This window comes from Melospiza melodia, chromosome 3 (assembly GCF_035770615.1).
Source record: "Melospiza melodia melodia isolate bMelMel2 chromosome 3, bMelMel2.pri, whole genome shotgun sequence".
NCBI classification, from domain to species: domain Eukaryota; kingdom Metazoa; phylum Chordata; class Aves; order Passeriformes; family Passerellidae; genus Melospiza; species Melospiza melodia.
In genome coordinates this window covers 21,751,043-21,761,016 of record NC_086196.1, presented here as the reverse complement: position 1 = coordinate 21,761,016, position 9,974 = coordinate 21,751,043, and the positions used below count along the sequence as shown (strand labels likewise).

The 9,974-nt window shown below is 45.0% G+C and overlaps 1 protein-coding gene across 1 annotated transcript; it reads right to left on the bottom strand.

Annotated features, from left to right (window-relative positions):
• Positions 1–7,321: 7,321 nt before the first annotated feature.
• Positions 7,322–8,272, bottom strand: LOC134416684 (taste receptor type 2 member 9-like). The gene has a single exon (XM_063153428.1). It carries the CDS (start codon positions 8,270–8,272, stop codon positions 7,322–7,324), a length of 951 nt encoding a protein of 316 aa, XP_063009498.1.
• Between the last annotated feature and the right edge of the window lie 1,702 nt (positions 8,273–9,974).

The window sequence follows — 9,974 nt, the reverse complement described above, 5'->3', positions numbered from 1 at the left end:
AGACTTCCAGGGATGGGAGATAATTGGATATATTGTTTCATTGTCTCACCACCTTCAACATTGAAAAAAAAAATCCCTATACCCAATGTAAATCTATCCTCTTTCACTTTAAAACCAGTGCCGCTTGTCCTGTCTCTACAGGCTCTAGTGAAAAATCTGTCATCATTAGGAATAGGCTAGGTCTTGATTGCTTGTGCTCTTGTCTACTTGGGTTTCCAAAAGGCTTTTCCAGAAGTCAAAAGTTTAACTTTTTGGCATAATACTGTATTTATATTCTGTTCAGTTCAAATTACCTTGCTAGGTGCTCTGTTATGCTAATGGCTCTCAGGGATGCAACTGCCCTGCTCATCTTGGATGCCAGGAAGGTGCTTTTTGTTGTTACTGTTTTAATCCTGCATAGAACAGACCCTTTCAGAAAGTTAATTTCTTCACATCCCTACCTTAGCTACTCCCAGGCCCCAGAACATTCCTGTCATTTTGAGTGGGGTCTTCCTCTGGTCCTGCATGCTCTGGTGTAAGCTACTACTGCTGGAGGTGACAGGGAGTGTGTACATGCTGACAAGCATTTGACAGGTTGCTGACCAGCAGCTGGAGCTCACTGACATGTTACAACACACCCCTCTACTTGTTTCTCTCAGCACCCCTGGAGATTATGGCAGCCATTTAGAATAGCAAGAATAAGTGGAATTGGGGAACAGAGGATGCATTTCATTTATTTCCATTGCAGCTGCACAAGTGCCAACAGAGTGGTGACAGCAATGCCCACAATGAAAGTACAGCCCGCTCTGCAGAGTCCCTTCACTTCTGCAAAGTAAGGATCACCAAAATCCCCTTGCAGAGTAAGGATCACCAAAATCCCCTAGGAAAGCTTTCCAGGATCATGTCCTCTTAACAATTTTTTTTGAAAGGTCGCTATGCCTGTAAATCAATAGCTAGACATGTATCTGCATCTTTAAACATCTACACAATCGGGGGAAAAAAATAAAAGCAAAACAAAATGAAAAACCAAAACCCAACCAAACTAAAACCAAACCAAAACAGAAAGCAAACAAAAACCCCAAACAAACCAAAACAAAAAATCAAAACAAACAAAACAAAACCAAAACAGCACACATTTTAGCTATGCCTGAAGAAAGCAAGAAATTATTTTAAATCCTTCACTCTGCAGCCATCACTTTGGGGCTATGGAAAGGTACACCCTGCTTAAACTCCGCAATTGAGTAGCTGTTGCCATGAAAGAAAAAGTGTCCTGGGATATGCTCTTGCTGCCTCTTCAGGGCTATCTTTGTCCTTCCAGGCTCTCCAGACCAGGTTGGGAGCAGACAGTACTGGATGAACAGTAGCTACCTGCTCCTACTGGCCAGCTTTTCTGCAGACACACACCTGTGTATGGCTGTCTAAACACATATAAACAAAAAATCTGTGTGCTTCACAGTTCACCAACAACTAGGGTTGGTGGAAGCACGTTTAATGCCACCAGTGCAAGAGGTTATTCCTGAGATACCCGTCCTAAGTGACAGTATTTTCCTGAATTAATACAGACATGAGCTTCTCTCCCCAGTATGGTCTGACCTTCACTCAGCTCCTTAAAATGTCTAAGTATTAAATATCTACCTAAATGCCACAATGAAATTGATACATGACAATCTGAGATTTCATCTTCCTCTGCATGGTTAGTTAAACAGGAAAAATCAGCAGTACTACACAAAGCTCCTCACTGATCGGCATTCTACATGAGAGCAGAGAATCACTGCCATGGTTTACTCATAACTTCCTGACACACCTGATGAGAAGACTGGCCTGGCTGAACAGAGAACTTTGGCTGGAACTCAGAAAAAAAAAGGAATGTTTAGACATCTGGAAGAAGGGGTAGGCAACTCAGGAGGACTACAGCAAAGTTCTGAGGCTATGCAGAGAGAAAAGTGGAAGAAACTGGAACTTAATCTGGCTACTGCCATAAAATAAATTTAAAAATGTTTCTATAAATACACTAGCAACAAAAGGCTGGCTAAGAAGAATCTTTTATTGGATCATTTACTGGATGGGTATGGGTGGAAATGTACTGACAAAGGTTCTGCAGGTACTCAGACCCCTGAGCTGGACAACAGGGAGAAGAATGTAGCCCCCATAATCCAAGGGGAAAGGGTCAGTCACCTGCTGTACCATTTAGACACAAGTCTATGGTGCTGAATGGCATCCACCCAATTGTATTCAGAGAGCTGGTGGAAGAGCCCACGGAGCCACTTTCTATCATTTTCCCACAGTCCTGCCTCACCACGGAGACTCCAGGTCACTGGAGGTCAGCCAGTGTGATGCCCTTTTACAAGAAGAGTTGGGAGGAGGATCTGGGAAACTACAGACTGGTCAGCCTGACAGTGCTGGGGAGGGTCCTGCAGAAAACAAAACTGAGTGAATTGTGTGGCATGGACAGCACAACCAGGGGATTTCAAAGAGCCATCATGGCTTTGTGATATGGCATGGATACTTAAAAAAAAAAAAAAAAAAAAAAACAACTTTGGCCAAAGTGAAAGCCATCAAAAGGCACAGCATCACAGCATGCCATCAAGAACAGGGACACAAACCAAAACTTGCCAAAATTGATCCATTCAAATCCCAGAAAGAGAGAAGAAGGACTTACAAATACTCTGAAAAGGAGATATGCTGAAAAGAAATGCAATTGAAGGAAAATAAAAAGAAAATGAGGAGATTAGTGATCACAAGAAAGTGGTCTGAGAGAAAATGAGGTGCAGCACAAAGGACCAAAACAGGCCAAAACTAAGCTCACAGATGTTGCAAAAGAAGGGGAAAAAGTAAAGGAGGAAGACACAACTTGGAGGGGAAGATATCAATGACGTGGCATGGATACTTTAAAAAAAAAAAAAAAAAATCTTGACCAAAATCCAAAGCCATGAAAAGGCCTGTATGCCTACAAGTGCAGGTACATGCACAAAAGTTTACCAAAATTGATCCCTGTTGAAGGCTAAAACAGAAATGAAAGACTTACAAACACTCTGGAATGGAGGTACCATCAAAGGAAATGAAACTGAAGGAAAAGAAAAGAAAATTGGGAAATTTAGAAATTACAAGAAAATGGACCAGGAATATATCAGGTGCAGTGCAAAGGACCAAAACATGCCAAAACTAAGCTCACAGATGTTGCAAAAGCAGGGGAAAAAGTCAAGGAAGAAGACTCAATTTGGAGGGGAAGATATGAGGGACATGGCATGGGTACTTAAATTGAAAAAATCTTTCCCATGGTCAAAGCCATCAAAAGGCAGGCCATATGCCATCAAGTGCAGGCACATGTAGCAAAACTTTCCAAAACTGATCCCTGCTGAAGGCCAAAACAGAAAGGAAGGACTTAGAAACACTCTGGAATGGAGATACCATCAAAGGAATTGCAGTTGGAGGAGAAAAAAAAAATTGGGAAATTTGGTGACTGCAAGAAAATGCACCAGGATTATATCAGGTGCAGTGCAAAGGACCAAGACAGGCCAAAACTAAGCTCAGAGATGTTGCAAAAGCAGGGGAAAAAGTCAAGGAGGAAGACACAATTTGGACAGGAAGATATGAGAGACATGGCATGAATACTTATAAAAAAAATTCAAAACTCAATCTTGGCCAAAGTGACTTTTATCGAAAGTCATAGCATGCCATCAAATGCAGGGACATGGACCAAAGCTTGCTAAAATTGATCCATTCAAATCCCAGAAAGAGGAAAGAAGTACTTACAAACTCTGATATTGTCTTATTGCAAAGCTCTCATACTTTCTCGGTGATTTCTCATGGGCACCTCCTCACAGCACCAACTCCTTCTTCCTCACAGCACAGCCAACAAACAACAGATTTCTTCTCAACCAGCTAACCCACTCTTTTATAGCCCTCATCTTTACTAATCACAACTGCAGCCTATTAAAGGCAGGCCTGTTCCTAATCTTTGGTCCTTAGTACAGCTGCAACTCCTCAGGGGCGAGATTATCTTCTGCACTATCTTTATTTTGTTACATTCTATCCCCCCACAAGACAACTTTCAGGGGAAGATATGAGGGATATGGCATGGATACTTGTAGGAAGATACAGTATGGGTAATGTAGAATGTAATCTTAGCCCCCAACGTTGCAGCTGGACCCTATTACTAAGGATTAGGAGTAGGCCGGATGACAACAGGCAACACCTGTAGCCAAAAAGAACTAGTGGCCTAAAAGAGTGGATTGGTGGGAAGTGAAGTCAGAAGAGTGATGGCTGCTGCAAGGAGCAAGAATAGGCAGTGCTTAGAGGAGATGCCTATAGGAAACATTGACGAGGTATGAAATTCAGGCACTATGGAATCCTTGGACCATAATGATAAAAGAACTCTTAATATATAGCACAGCATGTAATGATAAATGAACTGTTGTAATATATAAGATGATAGATACTTAAAAAAAAAATTCAAACTTGGTTAAAGGGAAAGCCTTCAAAAGGCACGATGTGCTATTTAGTGCAGGGACACAGACCAAAGCTTGTCCAATTGATTCCCATTGAAATTGCAAGATTTTGTTTCCCTTCCTGAAAGGAAATAACATTTCAGGACCACGGAAACCAAGGAGATCTCATGTGGTGCTGTGGTGGAAGCAGGAAAAATGAAAGCCCAAGCAGGAACTCTATGGCTGCAGGAAATGAGCCACCAGCATTTTCTCTCTTCCAAATGATGATAGCCATGTTTTCTGTAGGTTATAAGAGCCAGGAGGGTGTTACATGAACATTCATATCACATGCTCCCAATTGCATTGATTTGCCATCATAAAGACTTGGAATGTGACCCAGAGCAGTTTTCCATACTGTGCCAGCACTGGGCTGCCATTCCCATTGCCTTCTGACACCTCTGATGTGTCAGCTTCTCCAGGCTGGGCCCATCCTGCATCTGTCCCCATGGGCTGTGCAGGGTGGCTGTGCTGATGGACACCCTGTCCCCTGCAGTGCCAGCTGAGTGGGGCTGGTGCACAGGAGCAGGATTCAGTGCTGGCTGTCACATTCTCAGGGGTTTCGTGGGGATGGAGGAATGGATGTGCAGCGTGGTTCACTGGGGCTGTGGTGTTTTTTGTGGTGCCATCTGCAGGGTGCTGGGTTTTGCCTGCTGAGTCTTGTGGCATGTGAGGTTGTGAGGGATGGATGTTGCACTGCATGTAGGGAATGAGATGGGTCTTCCAGGGCTTTTTTGTGTAATCAATTGTGGCTTTCAGGTTAAAGGATCAAGTGCAGCAGCAGAGGAAGAAGGGATGTGTGGATGTTCCTGCCTTTCAGGGCCTTTCACAGGGGAGATGTGTCCAGCAGAGCTGCTTGCAATCTGCATCTGGAGCTGAGCTGCTGGCAGAAGTGACCAATTCAGGTTCTGTTTTGTATTTGCTGACACTATTTCATGTTTCAGCTGCTGTGATGGGTTGCCCTCAGGCAGAAGCCAGAACTCCACCGAGCTGGTTTTTCCCTCGCACCCACAGGAAGGGCAGGGGCAAAAAAGAGGCTGGAAAAACTCATGTTTTGAGATAATGGCTGGGAGATCACTCACCATTTACTGTCGTGGACAAAATGTATTTTGACACCAGGAAAATTAATTTAATTCATTTAAATATAGAAAATAGAGCAGGATAATGAGGAAGAAAAGGAAACCTTGATCCCACTCCCTCTACAACCCATTCATCTGAGGCCAACTTCCCTAATTCATCCCCAGATCCTCCAACTACTCCCCCACAGCAGCACAGGGCCAAGTTGAATAGGGGCTGCAGTCACCTCTTAACAAGTTGTCTCCTCCACTCCTGATGCCTCAAGTTGCTTCCCCAATCGAGGGCAAAGCCTGTTCGCTGGGTGTTTCACTGAGCCAGAGTGCACTGGGAAAAGCCAATCTCATCTCCAGGTCAGAGCAGCCCAGGAGAGCAGTCCCACAGAGCAGGCAGTCCTGCCCTTGCAGGCAGTGGGGTGCAGAGGATGCGCAGGGCTGGGGTGGGAAGGGGGCTCTGCACCCCCTGAGCTCCCCGGGGCCGTTCCTGCCTCGCTCTTTGTGGCTCAGTGACCACCTCTGGTGAGTGACAGGGCTCAGTGAGTTCACACTGAGCTATCAGCCACTGCCAGGCCCTGATACAGCCCATAATATATGCCACAGCAGAAGGAAAGGGAAACCAAAATAGAGGGAAACCTATTCATTGCAGCCATTTCATTCTGTGAATACCAAAACATTTGTGGAAGGTTGGCAGTATTGTTATTCCATTTTTTGCAGCCGGTTTGTGTTCCAGTCTTGCACATTTTCCTACTCCAATAAGAGTTTAGAAATGTGGGAGAAAATAAAGCCCTTGCAGGTCCTCAGAGATGAAAGTGCCTGGGTGCAGCTCGGTTGAATATCTGATTATGGCAAATTCAACATGTAAGTCTTGTCATGTTCAGTAAGAACTTTCAGAGTCACAGAATCACAACTAATGCACTTTATTGTAGAAATACAAATTTGGAATTGCTACTAATAAATACACTCACTGGACTAGCTCTAAAAATATTTAGGAAAGAAGAAGAAAATAAGGAAGAGCAATGGGTAATTCATTAAGCTTAACTTCACCTCTAGGTAGGCCTATGAACAGAATTTCACCACGGTGCAATCTGACAAAATCAAAAGCGCAAATTGTTACAAAGAGGTGTTCCCTGCATCGGGGAGGAGAGCAAAGCAATCCTGTTGTCCTGTCTGCACAGTGGGGTGATAGTCTCATCCTCTGCCAGGGAGGATTTGAAATGCCAGATTGATACTTTTGGGAGAAACGCAGGTGAGGCTGCAGTCAAAACACCTCCTTGCTGCCATGGTGAATGGTGGTGGGCAGCCAGCTGCTGTGGAGGTGAGGGATACCCGGGGTTCTGATTGCAAAGGCTGTGAGTCCTGGGCAGCGGCTGAACACTTAATTAGCATCACTCCCTCTTCCACTGAGCACAGGTAGAGGTAAAGGGGCTCTGCCCAATGATCCATCACCCCACCAGCAGACTCTCATGCCCAAATTAATCCCTTCACCACACAGGGGCTTGCTTAGGCATAGTTCCTACCATCAGGGCTAAATGACTTTGTTTATAACAAAAATGTATCTCAAAGTTTAGCTGAATCTAAATATGATAATAATGCAATATGATAATAGAATTTAGCTCACAATAATTTAGCTCAAAAGACACAAATGAAGTTGTTGTAACTTGGATGTTGAAGAGTGAACATCAGTATCATCTACACTGCCTGGAGAGCTGCATCCGAAATGAAATTACTTGTTTTCTACAGTAAAAGATCAACATTTTGCATGGGCTCCAGCTTCTCTCTCAGTTCCTACTTCATGAAAAACTCCCCCTTCACACAGGAGAGAAACTTCAGCAGTGCTTTTTCCAGCTTGGGATTGCTGAAAATCAGAATAAGGGAATGAACACCTGGAAAAGCATACAAATATATGTATATAAGGAGTGTCATGATATTTTCTTTCTTCGTGGTATAAATTATTGTCAAGGTCAAACATACAAAGTTGATGCTGTACATCACTAAGAAGGAGAGGACAGATTTCATGGCTCTGATGTGGGCATCCATGCTGAGGTCCTTCATGGAGTTGGTCTGCATCGTGCGCTTGTGTCTCCAGAGAGAAAAGAGAAGGGAAACAGCAGAAAAGGTGACTACCAGGAATGAAGCCGTTAATACAAGCCCAGCAAGAAAATGAGAAGAGAAAAGATGTTTATCCTTCCTGATAGTTACTTCCCAAAAATTTCCTTGGCCGGTCAAAGTGATGTTCTTCTGCAGAGTTTCACCGAGGACATAGGTGATGATGCTTATAGCCAGGGCAAAAATTTCTGACCCCAACAAGAGCCAGGGCACCATTCTGTCAATTTTTACTTTCAGGTAGATGAAGAAGCTGTTCCTGAAATTGGCAATTTTTATGCAGTAGAAACCACAAAGACAGGCTGAGATCCACAAGTTGGAATAATTAAAAGATGTTCCAATCGATGCAAGGACTTTAAGTATGGTTTGACAATGAAGAAAATTGGGAAAGATTTTTGACAGGAAGTGGTAAAGCCATGCATCGCATAAAAAGGAAATCCTGGAGCATCCCAGCAGCAGCAAGATCTTCTCATTAGAGTTCAGGGTTTTCTTTTTGACCCAGGCAATGCAAAGCACACAAACGATGAAAGCATTTATCCACATGCCAGCAAACACCTCCAGGGTGATGATGGCCAAAGCCATGGCCCCATAGGAAGTGCCATTGGATTGCTGTGGAGGGTGACAAGCTTCCATGGTGCGAGCTGGGGAGCAGAGCTGTGCTGGCCAAGGGGGCTGTGGCAGCAGAGCCTGAGGCAGGTCAGTGGCTGCTGTTGGTGGAGTGTCAGGGATGGCAAGAGGAGCTTTATAGAGCTGCTGCTGCTGCTGGGGGGGATTTTGGTGCCGCTGCTGTGGGCACAGGGCAGGTGCAGGGATGTAAATGTGCTGGGTATCCCCTTACCCGGGGCCAGTGTCTCTCTTGACTATTTGAATGTTGGTTTGGGGGTGCTGTGCTGGGTGACACAAACAGCGGAGATGTTTTTCTGTGGTGGAGAGTGTTTTGGTTTTGATACTGATCCCTGTTTGATCAGTGTCAGGCTTCAGGATCTGGGTTCTTCTGTCCCTTTTTTTGCCTATGATGATCATGCAGAGCCCTGACTGTGCTCAGCAGGTCAGGGGACTCTAAAAAGTGTCCTTTTTAGTCTGAGAGTCTGGGTGCTGCAACGTTCAGCCCACATGCTGGAAAATTGGCATTTATTTTGATGCTTCACAGGCATTGAAATCCATGTTTGTTTCTCAAATGGCATTGCCTTAAGAGTAAGTGAAGAGCCCCCTAGTGGGGCAGGTCATGGGAGCCAAGAAAATAAAGCTGGTACTTTTTGCCAAGTTTATTTTGAAGCATATGGGGGGAAGGGGTAAAAACTGGGACTATTCCCTGTTCCAATCTCATCTGCTTGGGAAAGTGAAGGCTTTCAAAGATGGCACCATGCTGAGTTTCCCCCACACTGCAGTGCCCTAAATCTTCCAAATGATTTAGACCCTGAAAGCTGTGAGGTTTTTCCCAGGCAAGTTGTGTTAAGTTCGGTAGGGCATGGACTGCCTGTGCCCTTTGGGGTAGTACAGGACCTGTCCCATTTGGCCTTGCACATCAGGAGCACAGAAACCAAGGAGATCTCATGTGGTGCTGTGGTGGAAGCAGGAAAAATGAAAGCCCAAGCAGGAACTCTATGGCTACAGGAAATGAGCCACCAGCATTTTCTCTCTTCCAAATGATGATAGCCATGATTTCTGTGGGATATAAGAGCCAGGAGGGTGTTACATGAACATTCATATCACATGCTCCCAATTGCATTGATTTGCCATCATAAAGACTTGGAATGTGACCCAGAGCAGTTTTCCATACTGTGCCAGCACTGGGCTGCCATTCCCATTGCCTTCTGACACCTCTGATGTGTCAGCTTCTCCAGGCTGGGCCCATCCTGCATCTGTCCCCATGGGCTGTGCAGGGTGGCTGTGCTGATGGACACCCTGTCCCCTGCAGTGCCAGCTGAGTGGGGCTGGTGCACAGGAGCAGGATTCTGGCTGTTGATTCAGTGCTGGCTGTTGCATTCTCAGGGGTTTTGTGGGGATGGAGGAATGGATGTGCAGCGTGGTTCACTGGGGCTGTGGTGTTTTTTGTGGTGCCATCTGCAAGGTGCTGGGTTTTGCCTGCTGAGTCTTGTGGCATGTGAGGTTGTGAGGGATGGATGTTGCACTGCATGTAGGGAATGAGATGGATCTTCCAGGGCTTTTTTGTGTAATCTGTTGTGGCTTCAGGTAAAAGGATGAAGTGCATGAGCAGCAGAAGGGGAAGAACGGATGTGTGGCTGTTCCTGTCCTTTCAGGGCCTTTCACAGGGGAGATGTGTCCAGAAGAGCTGCTTATGATCTGCCTCTGGAGCTGAGCTGGTGACAGAAAT

Excerpts from the sequence above, each read along its gene's own strand:
- LOC134416684 (XM_063153428.1), bottom strand. The coding sequence starts at position 8,272 with ATGGAAGCTTGTCACCCTCCACAGCAATCCAATGGCACTTCCTATGGG.